Source organism: Suricata suricatta, chromosome 5, assembly GCF_006229205.1.
Source record: "Suricata suricatta isolate VVHF042 chromosome 5, meerkat_22Aug2017_6uvM2_HiC, whole genome shotgun sequence".
NCBI lineage: Eukaryota > Metazoa > Chordata > Mammalia > Carnivora > Herpestidae > Suricata > Suricata suricatta.
This window is the reverse complement of record NC_043704.1, coordinates 42,574,162-42,595,498: the sequence shown is the minus strand read 5'-3', so window position 1 is coordinate 42,595,498 and position 21,337 is coordinate 42,574,162. Positions and strand designations below refer to the sequence as shown.

The 21,337-nt window shown below is 37.3% G+C and overlaps 1 protein-coding gene across 2 annotated transcripts in view; it reads right to left on the bottom strand.

The window, feature by feature from the left end:
• Positions 1 to 21,337, bottom strand: part of NSUN3 (NOP2/Sun RNA methyltransferase 3) — a 60,830-nt gene that overhangs the window by 22,076 nt on the left and 17,417 nt on the right. For both annotated transcript variants that reach the window (XM_029940665.1, XM_029940664.1), the window contains exons 4-5: positions 14,304 to 14,458; positions 13,449 to 13,570 (exon numbers count right to left, since the gene is read on the bottom strand). In XM_029940665.1, coding sequence (XP_029796525.1) covers positions 13,449 to 13,570; positions 14,304 to 14,458 — 277 coding nt within the window. The remainder of the gene's footprint in view (positions 1 to 13,448; positions 13,571 to 14,303; positions 14,459 to 21,337) is intronic.

Here is a 21,337-nt window from a genome sequence, read left to right as displayed (position 1 = left end):
CACTGACTTCCCATGGAATTCCTTCCTCTTCTAATTTTCCCAAGCAATACATTTTCGGCTCCTTGAAAACAGGGTTTATATTATATGCATTTCAACTTTTTCATGGATATTACAACCGTAAAGTATGTTCTCAAAATATATTCATTAAATAAATGAATGAATGAATGAATGCCACCTCAATTAAGAGGTAGGTCAGGCAGAGAACTTTTCAGTGTAAAACAAAAGAAATATGTTTCAATGCAACCAACACTCAAAAATTCTGAATAGGGAACAGCTCACGCAAGCTACAACTCTCATGTTGCAGAACAGATGGAAATGTTAGAGGCCAGAGGCTTTATTTGGAAAAAAAATAATAAAACTTTTGCCAACAAATAATTTACAAAAATGAGATATTTATAAAAATGGAAGGTTTTTTCCCTTGCTAACAGGGGTTGTAGATAAACTCCTAAAAAAGGGAAAATAACCTAGAAAGGCTGCTACATAGCAATTATGGTCTCAATTCTGATTAAGTGGAATAGTTTGGTAATTTTAGTAAGTGAACCTGCCTTTCCATAGGGAAAACCATGGCCACTACTTTATAACTGAGATATGTGGTACTGTGACCTTGTGATTTATAATACGAAATATATATTTGGTCTTCATTCCTTTTTCTGACACAGAGCTCCTAAAACACAGTAACAAAGGTTGCTTTTGTTACGCTAATGAGATGACTTTTGGACACCAGCTAAGGAAGGGCATTGGTTTCCAAGGGAACCAATCATGTGATCAGAGGATTGGAACTTTCAGCCTCACCCTCCAATCCCTAGAGAAGGATGATGGGCTGCAGATTGAACAATCGCCAATGGCCAACAACTTCATCAACCATGCCTCTACAATAAAGGCTCTGTAGAAACCCTGCAGTTAGGTCAGAAACTTCCAGGTTGGTGAACAGGTAGAGAAGCTGGGAGAAAGTGACATGCCCAGAGAGTGCATGGATGCTCTTGCTCTTTCCTTGCCTTCTGCATCTCTTCCATCTGGATGTTCATCTGTATCCTTTATCATCCTCTTTAATAGAACTGGTAATAGAATATTACCAATATCTTTAGAAGATATATCTAATATTACCAATATTAGATTTAGAAGGTATATGTAATACCACCAATACCTACCAATTCTGTCTTCTTTATTCTCTGGTATTCTCTGAGTTCCAGGTGCTGCTCTAGCAAATCGAAACCAACAAGGGGTCATGGGAACCTCTGATTTATAGCCCACTGGTTAAAAGCAAGGTGACAAACCTGGACTTGTAAGTGGCATCTGAAATGTGGGCAGGGCAGCCTTATGAGACTGAACCTGTGGGATGTGACACTCTAGGTAGAGAGTGTCAGAAACGAGTTAAACCACAGGACACCCAGCTGCTATCACAGAGAATTGCTTAGTGGTGTGTGTGGTGACCCCTCCCCCACATTGGAATTAGTACTAGAACCTGTCTAGACACCAAAAATACCATTAACACATATTTAAAAATGAGGGTTATCCCTGACACTGTCTTTCTGGAAACATAAGGGAAATTTAACAGAGAAAGTTTAGTGTGGGAAGCAGGCGATCTGATTTAAAAGGAAGAAAATAAATCTAGTCTTTAAAACAAATTCTTAGTCTAATTTGATATACTAAATAAAATATTTTAATTACTATAAGATAATTTAACAAATGATAAAAATCACAATTTTAGCCAACTGCTAGGAGCTCACAAAGCTTTCCATTTGCTGTTCCTTTTCTATACCCCCCACAATCCTAAAAGTTTAATTCCTCTACATTTCATAGCATTTTTCCCCCTAAGTATTTCAGGATATTTCTGTTTCATTTATTTTTCCTTACCATCCCGTATTTTTTTTTCCATGTTACATTGTTGGCTTCTAGTATTCCTTTTGAATTTTTCTATTTTTGTTCCTTTTCAACAGTTCTTTATTTCTTTCATTTTTCCATGGTCTGTTTCTCATCATTTCCACTCTGTATCAGTTTACTATTTCTGCTGGCAAACAGCAGTCTGAGCAAGAAAGCAAATACCACTACTATGTACTATGACCAAAGAAAACATTAAGGTGAAAAGTTGAAGCTCATGTACAATCTATCAAATAAATGCAGATTCAAAATTAAGTTTCAGGTATTATAAGCATCTAAAACACAGATATTTCTGGGTTGATAGTTACCTAGTGCTAGCATCAGTTTTAAAAGTATTATTTTACAAGCCTTGAGGGTACTCTTCACTATGCTCACAGTAAGTAATCAAATTTCTAGGTATCAAACTGTTTATTATCAAAGAAGTTCTGTAAATTCAAGATAAAGAAACATGACCAAGCCTGCTATTTTCAGAGATGCCATACCCTGCGGCTATTCCTGTCAGCCTAAGAAACAAAAACAATGCTGATAATTATCTTCTCTCCACTGGCAGGAAGTTTTTATCAAGAAGGAATATTTTTTTATGTAGTATTTTTATACGTGGTAGAGCAGAGCAATAAATGATGCTAGATACTCCTGAAATAAATTATAAATGACACGTTTTAACACATTTATTATAGATTTCTACTTGGAGATCTTTAGTATATTTTCTCAACAGTTAATTACCTCATTAAGATAAGTATAGGAGGGTGATTTAGGGATGAAAAGCTCTCTGCTGAGACTCATTAGAAGGAAGGCAGTTTTGTGTTGCTTAAGTCAGAAACAGTGACAACAGACCACATTAGCCTGCCTAACTTTTATGTAGGGTCTTTAATCTACTATCAAATATTGTCTCTTCTTTCATACAAAGAAAAAGAACTAATAAAAAGCTTTCAACAAAACCACCAGAATTGACTTAATTTTGCCCCATGGCAAATGTGCTTATAAAGAGAGACTGCTTATTATGGATTTAAATGATTTTTAAGGTTTTTTCAAACTTTTTTTTTTTTTTTTTAGTAAAAAGAAACTTTCTTCAAATGACATCCTACAAGTTTAACCAGATGAAGATATCTTGCCTCTAGTTGGATCCAGTGCAGTGAACTATAAGGCTCTCTTGGCCATCCCTCTCTCTTACAGCAAGGTCACTCTTGTAATAAGCAGTGCTACAGAATCCCTATGTCTTTACAGAGCAAAGTTTAAAACCACCATCCAGATAACTGTTTGGAGAAAAGCAACAGGCTGATGTAGCATATGCTCTCTGATCACAATAAAAATTTAAAAATAGTAAGATAACCAAAAACTATTCATATGTTTGGAAACTGGAAACAAACTCACAGTAAAAAAGATGGAACTGGCATTGAAGCCATGATGGGCCTGTAGTTCTGTGGGAAAATTTTTGACCATTGGTTCAGTTTCTATAAAGGGTGGTTCAGTTGGTCAATTGTTCGACTTTGGCTCAGGTCATAATTTCATGGGTTCGTGGGTTCAAGCCCCACGTCAGGCTGTGTGCTGACAGCTTGGAGCCTGGTCTGGAGTCTCTGTCTCCCTCTCTCTGTGTCCCTCCCCAACTCACTCACGTGCTCTCTCTCACACACAAAAAAATAAATATCAAAAAAAAAGATGAGCAAGTTTAAATACTAGATCCCGAAAAGACCTAAAACTTGACAAACCTCAGGCAAGACTGAATAACAAAATAAAACAGAGAACATCATTATAAATCCTACAGACACTAAGAAGATAATACGAAGATACTGTATATAACTTTACGTAAATATGTTTGTAGACTTGGATAAAATGGGATAATTACTTAACAATAAATCCTCATAAAACTGATTTAAAAAAAGAGAGAGAGAAAACTTAAGAGTCCTGTAGCCTTTATAGAAACTGAATCAACGGTCAAAAATTTTCCCACAGAACTACAGGCCCATCATGGCTTCAATGCCAGTTTCTATCAAATATTCAAGGGGAAAAAAATAATTGTAACTTGCCATAAACTGTTCCAGAGAATATAAATGAGAACCCACTCTTCACTTCATTTTATGAAGCTAGTATAACCTTAATTCTAAACTCTAAGAATATCTCAAAAATGAAAAACCACAGGCCAGTCTCATGTATGAACATACATGGAAAAATCTTAAGCAAAATATCATAGAGAATCCAGAAAAAACTCACCTATTTATATATCTACATATTAGAGAATCATGAGGGCTTCTGTTGAAAATCCAAAAGAACCCATAAATTTTTAGACTTAATAAATTTCTCAGTATTGTGAAATGGCAGGAAAATGTCTAAACTGTCTAAATTGATAGATAGACTTAATGTAATTCCAATCAAAATCCCTATAGGTTTTTCATAAAACTTGAAAAGTTGATTCTAAAATGTATATAAAGATGCAAAGAACCAAAGTCGGGATACTCTTAACAGAACACAATGAAACAAACAAGGGAATATCTGCACCTACACATTATGGTATTAACGCCATGTAATTAAGTTAGTGTAGCATTAGCTGTTGGATCTATAAATAAAGCAACTGAATAGAACAGGAACCAGACTGATGTTGATGTGGACAGTTGATTTACGACAGAAGTAGCACTACAGACTCCTGGCAAATGGACAGACTTTTCAATAAATGCTGTTGGAACAATTAAGCATCCATGCACAAAGTTGAAAAAAAAGGAAGGATGGAGAAGAAGAAAAAAAGGACAGAAGAAAAGAAAATAGATTCCTACCTCCCACTACTAAGCAAAAAATCAGCAGAGGTGGATTACAGATCTAAGCATAAAAGTTAAAAAACAAAGCTTCCAGAAAATAACACAAGAAATTATCTGAGGTATGGAAAGACTTCTTAAAGCACACAAAAAAGCATTAATCCTAAAGGAAGATATAGATATAATTGATTACATACAAATAGGGTAAGCCAACAAGCCACAATATGGGAGAAGACACCTGCACCACAACATCAAAACTTGGTGACGGGACTGATGTTCATCCTGCCTGCAAGTTCAAAAGGTAGCATGCCAGCTTCAGGGGTGTTGGTAGAAGACATGAAACTTCCAAATCAAAACTGATGGGTGGTTAACTACTTACAAAATAATAGCAGCTAAGTCAAACAGAATTTGAATCTGCCCTGTTTTACCACTGGTGCCTGGAATATACAAGGAATTCGATCAACACTTCTAGAATGAATCCATGGTTAGGAGAGCACTGTCACCACCTTGCCACATGTTTCTATGAAGAAAGAGGAGATTCTTCCTCCTCCACCTTCAAGGCGCACACAGGCATTTTGGGGGAGTAAAGAGCGCAGGACTCTCCACCTATTTACTTGAGCCTCTGCAACAAGAAGTAACTGATGTAGTTCATGAATGGCAGCCACTGCTATTTTGACTAGTGTTGGACCCAAAATGGAAACATCACTATTAATGGAACATCACAAACTTTCTTGTTCTCTTTGACCTGCCTAACCTCTGGCATAACAGGTCCTACCCCTTTATCTTTTTAATCAATGTTTCATTGTACAGGATATAAAGGGGAAGTGGTTTCACTTTTTAAGTGTTCACTGGATTAGCTGAATGAATTCTAAGAGTTAGATGTGGTACTGGAATAAGAGGTTTCATCAGAGGCACCTAGTTGGGGTTTCGGGTGCACTCCCTAACACAAAGGACTGGATTATCAAATCAGATTCTCATGAACCGACCTACTCTCAAGCTTTATTAATAATTTCAAGTATATAAGATATCAAATAGCACAAAAGAAGCAGGGACATCCAATGTGGCTATCTCAGTCTTCATATATGCTCAGAATAGCTCTGAACAAAATGGGGCCCCTCAGTCGCTCAGTCAGTTGAGCATCCGACTCTCAGTTTGGGCTCAGGTCACGACCTCAGTTTGCGAGATCTAGCCTTGCATCAGGCTCTGTGCTGATGGCATGGAACGTGCTTGGCATTCTCTTTCTCCCTCCCTTTCTCTGCCTCTCCTGTGGTCACGTGAACATTCTCTCTCGCAAAATAAATTTATAAAAATAATAATTAGCATGATTGTAATAAATTAAATAGAAAAAGGTACTGAATTCTATTCTCACTATGATTTCTATGATTACAAATACATATATATGCAGTCAAAGAAGTTAAGTCACTGTAAGTTTCTTTTGATGGATGGCTTATTTTCTGCTTTATATTTCTTTGTATATTTCAAATGTTTTATGAGACTATACTACTTCCATGTTAGAAAAATCATTAGAACCAACCTCTTCAGCTTAAATATTGATCTGTTGCTTATTTTGTAAAATATATCTTGTTACACCCACACCTCATCCTTAACATGACCAATGTTGGGTCTCCCTCCTCTTGCTCCCTTTGTGCTCTATTCTGTTACTACATTCTTGCCCCATTTTAAAACTGCCCTGAGGACCTTGAGAACAAGGAGCATTTCATATATATTTTAGTATCTGCAGTGCCTGGCAAAGTTCTGATACAAAATGGTTAATAAATGTTGCATACATTAATAAATTATGATAAAATCTTATTTTCAAGATTTTATTTCATATTGTCAGTGTATACTTGAGACATTTTTAATGTTTAAATACAACAGCTACTAACTATAGATGTCTCTTCAACCTTTTACAATTGTATTTAATGTGGAATATTTTGATCTGTACAATCTTCCTAAAAATAAGTGTGTTCTTTGTCCAAATTACAGACTTAAAAAAATGTTAATGTTTATTTATTATTGAAAGAGAAAGAGACAGAGTCTGAGCAAAGGAAGGGCAGAAAGAGGGAGAGAAACAATTCAAAGCAGACTCTTTTGCTTCTATCTGTGTTGACAGCTCAGAGCCTGACACGAGGCTTGAACTCACGAACAGTGAGATCATGACCTGAGCTGAAATCAGACACTCACCCAGGTGCCCCAAACAAATTACAGATTTTTAATCTGAGAACCTCTGACTCCTAACATCTAAGGAGAAAAAGAGAAAAAGGAGGAGGGAAAGGAGTAAGAGTAGCAGTAGCAGCAATAGTAGTAGTCAATGTGTCAATAGGGGTTTGCTTGTGTTGTCTGGATTCCAAACATATGGCTGAGCAGATCATGACAGTATGCAAAGCTAACTAAATTAGCTGACCTTTAAAAAGAAAATATATACACAGCAGAAACAGTGGTGGAAATCTGCCATTCTAATAGACCTGTATGTCCAAAGATTATTTTTCCAACATGAACATATCACCATTGTGGTCACTGTGTTGATGAATGATGAAGACGCATCCTTCACCGTCACCAGGCATCCCTTATCTCAGCTCAAGACCATGACACAGGAGTTGTTGGTGTTGTTTTTTTTTTTTTTAATGTTTCCTTTAAAACACAATTCCTGCTGTCAGAGCACCTCTTTTTAAGGATAGTTATCTGGATGATTTATACAAATTTTCAAAATGTTACTCAATAATCTAAGCTTCCTTTTTCAATGAGTTCAGAAATTGGATTTTACTTGTCAAGTAGCAAGAAAAGAAAACCAGAAGGGGTCAGTATTTTAAATGTGATTGATTTTCTCCAAGGAAATGGATGACAAGATACATTACTGCAATAACATACCAATATTTTTGTTATAAATCATACTCTTCAGTTCGTGCTTTCCCACCTAAAAATCATGTAAACTTCTCTTACACAAACACCACGGCCACTTTGTACAGATAACATGTATATCATTTTCAGCATATTTTCTCACTGTTTTTCCTAATACATTTAGGTAAAAATGAGGCAAGAGAATCTGATTATGTATATACACAGGATGTAACAGAAATTATTTTGAGAAATGATAATAAAAAGTATACTTTCAAATGGTACTCAATTAAAAAAATGGCTTATGTTCAATTATTCCTTTCATCATTGTTCCACATTCTCATCTTCTGAAAATGGTTTCAGGGACAGATGTGTAAGAGAGTTGTATACAGTTTTTAATCTTCCTGTATTATAAATTAAATAAAAGATTCTAATTTTTCTATTTCTGTGTGGATAAATCCTAGAGTCCTCAATTAGTGTACAATGAAGTCATATGCTTTGGGATCTATCACCTGTCATCACTGTCTTCTAATATGCTTTTCATGCTAAAATGAAAAATTAGGTTCAATTACTATTTTCATGATTATCTGCATACATTAATCTTCAAAAGAATTTTTTTAAAAAGACTTACATATCTACTAATATTAGTCTTTTAAAAAATGTAAATTAAAAAACTTCTATTAAAAAAGTATCAGTTTTAGGGGCACCTGGTGGCTCAGTTGTTTAAGCATCCGATTCTTGGTTTCAGCTCAGGTCATGATCTCATGGTTCGTGAGTTCGATCCCTACATCTCCTGCTTGAGATTTCTCCCTCTTTCTCTGTCCCTACCCCTCTCACTCTCTCCGTCTCTCTTGAAATAAATAAATAAACATTTTAAAAAGACCAATTTTAATTTAGATATCACATTCATAAAAACATGTAAGATTAATATTTGGCTACAGAGTATTGTGCTTTCAAAAGCTAAAACTGTTAACACTATGTAGATGACTGATTTAATGCAAATATGAATGATTTCTAATAATTTCTAATAAGGTAAATGAATATACATCCCTAGAGAGCATAAAGTATCTTTGTGTACCATAACCTGTCAGCTGACAAATGCAAATACAAGTCTAGTCTTCAACAAAACAGAACAAAAAGTTTTCCTTAGCTGTCTCTCACTTATCCTCTCCACTCCTTTTCTCCCTCCTGAGTGCCATCTTCTGTCCACAATATCAGGCTAGGCAATATTTGCTTGCTTGCTTTCTAATTGCTCTTTGCAAATGTAAATAAGTATCTACTATCAATCCTTTATACTTTTGACTTAAACTCACACATCAATATATTTACTCTCTTGCATATGTTTGCATTTGAAACCTTTTATTTCTTTGGTGGAATAAAAGGATTACCTTTTGTTAAAGGGAGGTAAGGCAACAACTAGGTGAGAAAGATTTAGAAGAAACTAAGAAACTTCTTTGTTATGTGGTATAGTGATAGAGTTACGGGAAAATTACTATACATGTACACACACACACACACACACACACACACACACACACACACTTCATTTTCTGGAGTCAGGGGCAGGAGATAAAAGAGAAATTGAGGCTGGCAGTATCATTTTTTCCTTTATCTTTTTAACCCCCCACCTCCGACTTGTAGATGTCACTGCTTTCTGTGCCTAGAGCTTGGGTATCCCACTCTTCCCCATTATCATCATAACCATACAGCCACGGGACCCAAAATTTCAACTACTTTAAGTGGTTTTCAGAGCTCTCACACAGACTAAGCATCAGGGACAGGAAATGCAGAGCTGCTGCTCAAGGACAAGAACAGGAGATGGCTGGCACGATGGTGCTCCCCATATGATTACATGAAAATCTACGTCTGTGGTGATTGAGAGGTCAGTCTTGCTCCTGGTCAATATGCTACTAAAATGATGTAGTTCTAAAGCCATTCCTTCTGGAGAATAAGACGATGGGAGAGAGGAGGGGCCACTAGGCATAAGAAGGTACCTATGTGAGGTTTACATAAATGCAGGACCTTCATAATGATGACTGTGATGCTACATGATGTTAAAAGAAATGTTATCAATTAGGGGAAAAAACTAAACTGAAACTAAAACAAGCAATACTAATCACAAAAAAAGTGTGGAAATACTTTGTGCCTAATTACTATGCAGCACAACAGTGATTATATCATTTTTGGCAGATTAACTTTGCTATAAATTTAATTACAGGTTTAAATTTTAAATAGCCCTTATAATTTAGTGTTTTTAAACAATCATTTACTGACCTCCTTCTATATATCAGACACCAAATTATGTATTAGGAGTAAAAACGGTATGACTATCCCTGTTCCCAAGGAGCTTACAATAGTCTTGTTGAAAGAAGGTACATACTAGGCAAATGTTAAGAAAAGGCATTCACAATCAATATATTTTTTAAATGAAGTAGGGACATAAAGGGAATATCAATCCCACTGCGAGGGAGTCAGGTAAGGCTTAATAAGATGTCAGAGCTAACTCCTCAAGAACTCAGAGCTAGCCAAGAGAAAGTGGAGGATGAGTAAGAACTCTTAATCAAAAAGAAAAGGAAATGCACTGGCCTCAGTATTGACACTGTAAGGTGAGTTTGAGGAACTGCTCAGGGTGGAATGCAATGCAAGAAGAGTCCTAAGGAGAAAAAGCAAAAGAAGTAACAAGGACCCATACCAAAAGACGACTTGAGTATCACTCTAAGGAATGTGAAATCTTAATGGTATTGGGGAACCAGTGCAGGATTTTAAAAAGGACAATTACAGGAGCGCCTGGGTGGTTCAGTTGGTTGGGCATCCAACTCTTGGTTTCGGTTCAGGTCACGATCTCACAGTTCCTGAGTTTGAGCCCCACATCAGGCCCTGTGCTGACGGCATGGAGCCTGCTTGGGATTCTCCCTCCTTCTCTCTGCCTCTCCCCCACTGGCACTGTCTCTTTCTCTTTCAAAATAAATAAATAAACTTAAAAAAAATAAAGTGAATGACATAATCAGATTTATATTTTAGATCAGATTTGCTTTACTGAGAAGAGTTAAGCAGTTGAGCTCACACCTGAGATGGGAAGAGCAGTCAGGAACTGGTTGCAAGAATTCAGACTACAGATGCTGGTGGCTTAGGTTAGGCTCGTAAGGATGAATAGAATCGGATGGACTTGAGAAAGCTATAATTGAAAGGTATAATTGAAACACCTTAGCAACTGACTGAATATAAGAGAAAGAGGGGTTGGAGACGAATTTCTGACTTGGGCAAATGTATGAAGGTATGGAAATTACTGAGACACAGAAGAGAGAAAAGAAGGTTTGTGGGGTTTCTACAATTTGATTTTTTGTTTTGTTGATTTGGGGTGGGTCAGTAAAGTACTGTAAGGAAATTATGAATTCCCTCTTGACAAATTGAGTTCTATGTGTCTGAGGGGCTTCCAAATGGAACCGTCTGGTCAATAATTGAATATACAAGTCTGGGGCTAAGGAGAAAGACCTGCCCTTAGATACATACTTGGGAGAGAGCAGCTTAGATCAGTTACAGCCATCAGATAAATAAGAGGAGAGAGACAACAGCAGCAGCAGAAGGAAACCCAGAAATTATGGAATAAGCTGGTTAAGAGTAAATTAAATATTAGGAAAATAAGTAGGAGGAAAATCAGGAAACCAGATGATCACAAAAATAAGGGAAGAGAATATTTTAAGAGGGAACAGGCAGTCAACAAAGCCAAAGGGAACAGAAAGTGTAAACTGGCACAGACATTTTAAAGAACAATTCAATACATCTAAAATATTTAATGGGCATTAAGGAAGGCACTTGTTTGGATGAGCACTGGGTGGTGTACAAAAACTAATTTGACAATACATTATATTAAAATATTTTAAAAAATTAAAATCAGAAAATGTTCCCCCCAAATAAAAAGTAAAACAAAATAAAATAAAATATTTGATCATCAATTTCAAGAAAAATGTTAGCATGCATGTCCAAATTAAAGGATGGTTTGTAAAAGTTAAAAAAAAAAAAAAGGAGGGGGGTGCTGGGTGCCTGGGTGCCTCAGTTAAACATCCAGCTTCAGCCCAGGTCAGGATCTGACAGCTCATGTTTGAGTCCCACATCAGGCTCTGTGCTAACAGCCCAGAGCCTGGAGCCTGCTTCAGATTCTGTGTCTCCCTCTCTCTCTCTGCCCTTCCCCAGCTCACATTCTGTCTCTCTCTCCCTCAAAAATGAACATTTTTTTTAAAGTTTAAAAAAAAGGGAATAATGTAAACATCCAAAAATAAAGATTAAATAGAATAAGATAGACCGGCCCTATTTAATATTTCACAAAAGTTTAAGACAACAAAGTAAATCTACACAGAAAAAAAACGAAGAAAAATTAAGTATAAAAAAGCAAGTTTCAGAACAATATATACACAATGAGAGCAGTTATTTTTTAATGTATTTCTCTATGCACATATAATTGTAAAACTAGCTACAGAATAAGTTTGGAACAGTGTACCCCAAACTTAAGTCCAACAGTTAACTCAGTGAAGAAAGCTGGTATTTGGTTGGCTACACGTCCAAGGGAGCTTTTAACTTCATTTTTATTATTTGAGTTTGTTTACAATGAAAATGTTTCCATTTAATAGTGTATAAGAAAATATGTTTAAAAATGCTATCAAGAGATCAAATAAAATTAAAATTGAAAAATATCTATCCATTTAATGGGTCTTTAGTAACTTTAACAAGCATAGCTTTGGAGACAAAATGGGAGGAAAAGCAACAGAATATAAAATACAGAAAGCTTGATAACGAACAGGAAGAAAAAGAAGTAAAGGGAGGATTTTTCATGAGAGAAAGAACAATAATACTCTCAGAAAGCCTGGTTGCTTAATCACAGCTTAAAAAAAAATTAGAGGTCACAATGCTAATAAGCCATCATAAAACTTACTGTCTATTACAAAGTATAAGTTATAATAATAACAAGGGCCAGAGTAGCTGGAATAATTAACTAAGAAGCTAGATCAACATGCCAAAGCTAATAACCCAAGAGGTACAAGGGGAAAGTAGTATAAAATTCTCATAATATCTTAGGACTTAGGAGACGGAAGGCTGACACGGGAAGCATACAAACAGGTGAACTGCCAGATGAGTGACGGCTACAAAAACCCTCTAATGGGCACTGCCCACCACAGCCGTAATGAGCTGGTACTTAACCCGCAGAAGAACAAGACTGCGCACTAGTTGACTTTAGCACTCGGGTAACGGCATGTACTCACTGCTGTGTGTCAATCAGAAGCGGAAGTAAACCACATCAGCAGTGCATACAAAATGTTAATCATTCTCATTCCACATGTAAGAGACAATAAGTGATAATGCATCATTTAACTATATTTTAAATATTCAAGAGAACTTTTGTTCGCCATTAAACAACAGGAATTCCACGAGAATGTAGTGTAAGTACAAATCTCTTTTAAAGCCTGGACAGCATGTCCCACAGTGTCTCTTTTTAGAAGAAAACCAAGTATCTCTTGGGGGCCAAATGCTTCTGGAAAATCCTTGAAGGGTAGATAAGTGCTAACAATGAACTACAACTTCCTAGGAGGCTGATTCATCCAGAACAATGTGTCTATTACCCAAAAAATACATCCTGGTCCCAAGCCACTATTACAGGGGTGCTGTTCAGGTCCTGATGAAAGAATAGGGTGCTGAACCCCAGGTTTGAGATGGTCCAGATACGCAAACAACTTTAAACCACAATAAAATTATATGCGTCCTGTAAGACAACACACAGCAATACCAAATTTCATTGAACAGGTAGGAGTAGTGAGGCCTTAGAGCAGGAGAGCTGAAAGGAAAAAGGTTAAAAATTTTCTGGATACAGACTTTGGAGGAATAATTACCGACACCTACACAGGAAAACCTCTATTTGGAGACTTCTCTGTGTCATGATTTGTCATGCCTATTTAAATTACATTAGAAACCAGAATAAACTTCTGTATTAATAGCCCTCACCTCAAGAGTTCCTTCTGCAGAACCGGCAGATTGCTCCTTCGGCTTATCCTACAGGCTGCCTTCTGAGAATCAGATGAGAACAACCAACTGCGATCATTTGAACACGGAGCATCAACTAACACCTAGAGGAAAAAAAGGATATATAATGAAAATATATAGTGAATACATATTCTCAGATGCAAAGTACACAGAGAAGCTATGTAAAACGTGATAAAAAAAATAGCTAATAAATAACGACACTTCTTTTAAAACCAAAAATAAAACAGGGCAAATTCTTCTTTACCTTTCTTCACTAATACTTTACAGCTTTAGCGTTTGTTTTTCGGGAGGTGGGGGGAACAGGAGAACTAAAAGTCTGCTATCATCTACTCACATTTCATACTCTTGATTACATAAAAATTTTTTTAAAAAGTTACCCATTCTAAACAGATATAACTGTATTTCTAAATTCTCAGCATTTACTCTTAAGAACTAATATTTCAATTTTGGGTTACTGAAATGTTCTTTTTCTTCACCAGTCATATGATATGATATGAAATATTGCCAAATTAAAGCAATACAGTGCACAAGTTTGCACACTGACGCAAATAACATCTGATTTTTTCCTGAGTATCTTTGAGGCACTCGGAAATAAAAAACATTCAATAATCCCCAATCCCAATGTTACTGCTTCCTTTGAACCATGCTGACCATCAAATAAACACTGCTTCCTTGTTCACTTTATCAAAATTTCCCAGAGTACTGAGAAATCGGATCAGGCTATGTCTGGAAGCAGATGGAAACCAACAACAACAAAGCAACAGAACAGCGGCATCGCTGGGAGTCCATCAGTTTGTCACAATGTAATAACAGTACCTTGTCAAACATTTCAGGCTGGGCATCTCCCATTTCTCGGCCATCCAATTCAGATACTTTAATTACATTTACCAAAGGCTGCGGGATGAAAGATTCTAACGTCTGCCTTAGCCACCTCAATCTCAGACTATCATGTTCATTACAGTGAAGATAACCTAAATAGAAAGGATTAAAAAGTTTTAAAATGAATTCAATGGAACTGTTAAATTTCCACTTTTGACCAAATAAATTTCAGAACAAAATCAATTCACCATAATCAGGCAGAAACAGGGCGGAGAGGTAAATACTATGATTATCTTATGTTTTAAAAATAGCAATACACACACACACATATAGATTTACAACAGTCATGCCTACACAGCCTGTCAGAGGCTCTGACCATATATACTCATTCAAATTTTACTATGGATTCCTAAAGAGATGCTATGCAACCAATATCTCAAACACAGTTCTCCCCTAAAGCTCTAAAGAGTAAATCAGTATATGATCCATCTTCCTTTCTTTTTTTTTTTTAAGGTTTACTTTTGAGAGAGAGAGAGAGGGATCAGTGGGGGAGAAGCAGATAGAGCAAGACACGGAATCTGAAGCAGGCTCCAGGCTGTCAGCACAGAGCCTGACATGGGGCCCGAACCCATGGACCACGAGATCATGACCTGAGCTGAGCCACCCGTGCTCCTCTTTTCCTTTATTTCCTTCCTTCCTTTTTTCCTTCCCTTCTCTTCCCTTCCCCCCTACCCCTTCTCATTTTCCTTTCTCCTTCCAGGGAAGGACATACTAAGTACAAAAAAATATATGGTATATGGAAAAATGCATGTAAAGTGCTACTGGCTCTATGGGAAAAACAGGGGCTCAAATTATGAACTGTATGACTCTGGAGAAGTTACTTAGCTCTCTCTTTTCTTTCTAATTTTTTTTTACATTTATTTATTTTTGAGATAGGGAGAGGCAGAGCACAAGCAGGAGAGGGGTAGAGAGAGAGAGACACAGAATCGGAAGCAGACTCCAGGCTCTGAGCTGTCAGCACAGAGCCCGACGCGGGGCTCAAACCCACAAACCGTGAGATCATGACCTGAGCCGAAGTCGGACACTTAACCGAGCCACCCAGGCGCCCCTACTTAGCTCTCTTTAAGAGTCTTGCTTTCCTTTTGTGTCAAATAGAGACTGTACCTCATGAAGGGATTCAAAACATACCTCTCCAAAATTGCCATTTTGGCCTGCTGATTATTTTGAGTTAAAGGCACCTGAATAACAGCAGATGCACAAAGGGCATTTCTGCCTTCCTTTTTCTTCCTGAAAGCATAAGATGAACTCTCATATGATAGATACTCTCCCTACCCCAGAAGGATTCTGACCATCAAAAGATGGAAGTCAGGGCCCAGGAAAACCTGCACAAACAGACTTTGTTAAAAATTTTCCCTGTCTTCTCCCCCACGTATGATAGTTACTTGTTACTCCTGGAGAGGCAATCAAAAAAACAACAACATACGTATAGATATATATAGATAGATAGACATAGATAGATTTGTAGATGTATATATATTTATACCGATATAGATTTGAGCAAAGGGTTTACAAAAATATTTCCCCCTCTACATTAGAATTTCACCTTCATTTAGTGCTACAGCTTTGTTTCCCTGGTAACCAGACAGATTGTCACTATGTTTCCAGGCAACCTTGCTCATGATAAAAAAGACCCTGAAGGGTAAAATCCATGTGCCATTGGAGAAAGAATAAATAAGCCCTGGCGATCTCATGGGGATGCCCTGAGTGGGCTTCCTGAGTACACTGATTCCTGTACTTGACCACATCCCTCATGGGGATCCTGGAAGCTGTGCCCAAAGAGCTGTTAGAGGAGATCTGGTCTCCTGTGGGACATGAAGCTTTTAAGCCAGGACAGCTCCTGCACCTGCCCTGTGCGAATCTTATCCTCATGTACCTAAATTACCAACTGTGAGCATTGCCCAAGGTCTTCATGAAAGAGCAATGACTGTCTCCCCCTGCCCTCTTGGCAAGCCGTGGTTCCTGTAGCATGATGCCAGACATGGCCTGCATGCATGTTGAGCTGAGTCAGACCTGAAAATCTGGTGGCGGAATAGACTGCCTTAAATAAGACCAAAAATGTTACTAAAGTATCTCATTTAAACTGAGTAGTTTTTAAGGTAGCCAGTGTAGAGGAGATAAAATTTTGCTGAGACTGACATAAAACAGATTAGTAGAAGTAAAGCATACATGTTTTTATTTAACAAAATTTTACATGTCTATAGGAGTTGCCACAAGAAAGCAAAGTTCTGAAAGATCGGCCAAGCCTCAGTGCTTATATTAATTACTAGATTGCACATAGAGTGCCAGTAACTATCATCTATTACAGTCCAAACTAGTGTTTTATTTCAAGGTCTGTGATAATAAGCCCTCAAGACAATTTTTTAACCTCCTGCTATTTTATCCACACCCTCTGTGCTCCACCAAATCTGACTGACTTGTCCACTTCTCATACATACTTCAAACTTTTCTTATAGTACTTGCCATATTTTGTCACGAGAGAAGTTTGTGTGTTTTGCTTACCTTCCCTACTATCAGTGCACCACAATTTCTATATGGAAAGTACTCACGAGATGACATCAATTTTGTTAGGGGCAGAAAGGAGTAGAAAATGACCTCAAAGGGGTACCTGGGTGGCTCAGTCAGTTAGGCATCCGACTTTGGCTCAGGTCACGATATCAGAGTTTGCAAGTTCGAGCACCATGTCAGGCTCTGTGTGGACAGCTCAGAGCCTAGAGCCTGCTTTGGATTCTGTGTCTCCCTCTCTTTCTGTCCCTCCCCTTGTACTGCTCTGTCTCTCTCGGTCTTAAACATTAAAAAAAGAAAAATAAGAAAAAAAGAAAATCACCTTAAGGTTGCATTTGCATGGGTAGTATACTTTTTTTCATTCAGTTTACGTGTTTCGAATGAAAGAGAAATAATCACAACCAATACTGCAGAAACACAACAGTAATAAGAGACTATTATGAGCAATTATATGCCAATACATTGGGCAATCTGGAGGAAATAGAAGAATTCCTAGAAACACATAAACTATTCAAACTGAAACAAACATAAATAGAAAATTTGAACAGACCCATATCCAGGAAAGAAATTGAATCAGTAATCAAAAAATCCCCCCAAAACAGGAGTTCAGGCCAGGTGGCTTCCCATAGGAATTCTACCACTCATTTAAAGAGTTAATATCTATTCTTTTGAAGCTGTTCCAATAAAACAGAAATGGAAGGAAAACTTCCAAACTCATTCTATGAAGCCAGCTTTACCTTGATTCCAAAACCAAAAGCTCCACCAAAAAGGAGAATTACAGGCCAATTTCCCTGATAAACATGGATGTAAAAATTCTCAAAAAGATACTAACAAACTGGATCCAACAACACAAAAGAATTATTCACTATGATCAGTAGGATTTATTCCTGGGATTCAGGGCTGGTTCAATATCCATGAATCAATCAATATGATACATCACATTAATAAAAGAAAGGATAAGAACCACATGGTCCTCTCAGTAGATTTTGAAAAAACATTTGACAAAATACAGCATCCTTTCTTGATAAAAAACCTGAAAGTATGGACAGAAGGATCATACCTCAAGATCATAAAGGCCATATATGAAAGACCCACTACTAATATACTCAATGGGAAAAAACTGAGCGCGTTCCTCCTAAGGTCAGGAATACAACAAGGATATCTACTCTCACCACTGTTATTAGACATAGTGTTAGAAATTCTAGCTTCAGCAATCAGACAACACAAAAAAATAAAAGGCATCCAAATCACAAGGAGGAAGTCAAATTTTCATTCTTTGCAGATGACATGATACTTTATATGGAAAACCCAAAAGACTCCACCAAAAATGCTAGAACTGATACATGAATTGAACAAAGTTGCAGGATATAAAATCAACATACAGAAACTGGTTGCATTCCTATACACCAATAATGAAACAGCAGAAAGAGAAATTAAGGAATTGATACCATTTACAACTGCACCAAAAACCATGAAATACCTAGGAATAAACCTAACCAAAGAGGTGGAAAATCTGTACAGTGAAACTATAGACAGCTTATGAAAGAAATTTAAAAGACACAAACAAAAAATGAAAAAGAACATTCCGTGCTCATGGATTGGAAGAATAAATATTGTTAAAATGACAACAGTACCCAAAGCAATCTACATATTCAATGTAATTCCTATCAAAATAATACCAGCATTCTTCACAGAGCTAGAACAAACAATCCTAAAATTTGTATGGAACCAGAAAAGACCCTGAATAGCCAATAATGTTGAAAAAGAAAACCAAACCTGGAGGTATCATGATTCCAGACTTTAAGCTGTATTACAAACCTGTAATCAAGACAGTATAGTACTGGCACAAGGACACATAGATCAATGGAACAGAATAGAGAACCCAAAAATGGATCCACAAACATATGGCTAACTAATCTTTGACAGAGCAGGAAAGAATATCCGATGGAAAAAATGCAGTCTCTTCAGCAAGAAGAGAGATGTTGAGAAAACTGGACAGCAACGTGCAGTGGAATGAACCTGGACCGCTTTCTTACACCATACGCAAAAATAAACTCAAAATGGATGAAAGACCCAAACATAAGACAGGAAGGTATCAAACCCTAGAGGAGAAAATAGGCAACAACGTCTTTGACCTCAGCCACAGCATCTTCTTGGTAGACATGTCTCCAGAGGCAAGGGAAACAAAAGCAAAAATGAACTATTGGGACCTTATTAAGATAAAAACCTTCTGCACAGCAAAGGAAACAATAAACAAAACCAGAAGGCAGCTGACCATAAGAGACTCTTAAATACAGAGAACAAAATGACAGTTGATGGAGGAGTGCTGGGTAGGGGGAAGGGCCAAAGTGGGGAGGGGCATCAAGGAGAACATTTGTTGGGATGAGTAGTAGGTGTTATATGAAAGTGATGAATCACTAAATTCTACTACACTGTATGTTAACTAAGCTGGATTTAAATTTTTGAAAAATTCGGTTTATATGTTTATTTCGGGTGGCTTTCAAAGGATTTGCTAATGCAACTTATGGACAAGTCTTAAAAACTCTTGTCTAAAAGCTTGAAATCAATAGAAAACAACCTAAGACAAAAGTTTGCTGTGGAAGGGATGCAATCCCAAGGAAGTTAGAGTGAGAGAAAAAAGGAAGTAAATCATGCAAAGGGAAAGCACAAGTGTAAAAGCATTTGTAACCAAGGTGGCTACCTCACTGGCCAGTCTCTCAGGATATGTCCATAGTGTGAAATTACTGAGCCTTGGAAAAACTGTGGGGTTAATGGAATAGGGAGGACGAGCAATTAATCTGCTGGCATCTTCCTGCCTCCTGCCCCTCATTGGTTCAAATTCATCTCAGGAGTTGCTAACTCCCACACACTTCAGGTCGTGGTACCCCTGCAGACAAGCGCAAAGGAAGCCCGAGAGTCCCGAGTCCCAAGGCCGATGCAGCAGCCACTCAGGGGAGGTGATTTCTGCTGGTCCGCTGGCAGCCATCCGGAGGCTCCCCAGTTTGCGGGCGGTAGTAACATTAGCCGCAGATACCTGTAGGAACAGCATGAAACTCTTCCAGGGTTTCTCCAGTCTGGAAACAACTCAGCTGTCTCCAGCTCTGACGTGAGCAATGAAGAGTAGAGGTGAAGCCAAACATATTTGTGGTGGAGCACAGATATGGACTCCCCAAAGTCACACCTGTCCCATCAGATACTAAGAGACTCAAAGGAGAAAAACACGGCTCTAATTATTTTTCATTCCACTTCTCCCTTTCTCTGGTTTAAATGTTTTATGTTCCATTTCTATTATTCTACTAATAAACCTAAAGAATTTAACATGCATATGCAAAAAAAAAACCTACATTAAGTCAACCGTTACCACTTTTCCTAAAAGATATAAGAATCTTTTAATTCTTCTCAAACTTGATGCCATTGTTACTGTGTATTTGGGTTTTATTTGGGCTTACATTTTTTAACTGCACAAAACATTACAGTCAATGATAGATTCTCCTCATATAGTTCCCATAGTCTTTGTTCTTCATTTTTTCCTTATATCTTTTATCATCTATCTACAATGGCTTTCCTTCTTCCTGAACCACATCCTTCAGGATCACTGGTAACAAACTTATACTCTCTCTCTTTGCCTAAAAAACATGTCCATTTCACTTTTATTCTTCAGGGATATTCTGTTGAACATACTTCTGGATTTATAGTCATCTTTTCTTAGCGCACTGGAAACATCACTCCTCTGAATGCTAGCTTCCATTATTACTCTTAAAGGGTAATCCTCAGTCTGTTGTCTTTTGAAGATAAACTGTCCACTTGGCTGCTATTAAGGTCTTTTGATTTTCCGTGTTCTGCAGCTGCACTGAAATGGTGTGCACTGGCTTCGCTGTGCTTACACGATTTCCCCATTCCCAAAGTAGGAGAGAGAGGTTCTCCCTTCAGTCCCCTGGTGAGGACAGTTTCCTCCTAGTTTACCTAACATGGAGGGTATACCACTTTGGAACCTCGGCTTTATGTAAGTTAACCTCCTAGAAGATGCTCTCTTGGGGAAGCTCGGTCTTCTATTCTCATGTTTTCATGAAGCAACGAAAAGCAACATGCAGATTTTTCAGGTGAAGCAAATGCTTTCAAATGAAAAGCCAGCTTCAATGCTTAATTGATCTCCTAGGTTCCCATTATCTCTTAGATTCTGGTCACTGAGTATTTAGAATCATGGATGCATTTTAAAAGAATCTGTTCTTCTTTAATAATACTATATCTTACATTTCTTAATTGTTTTCAGCAGGAGGCTTGGTTGGGAGACCTAGTTTGTCATTCTGCCAAGAACCAAAGTCAGAGTTATTTCAATATTATCCTTCACATCTGCACACCTACCATCCAATGCCTTTCACATGTAGTATGTGCTCATTAAATGTAGCTGACTTGATTTGAAACATGGCATTATAATAAAGAATAAATTGCTAAAACTGACAAGCAGGTCA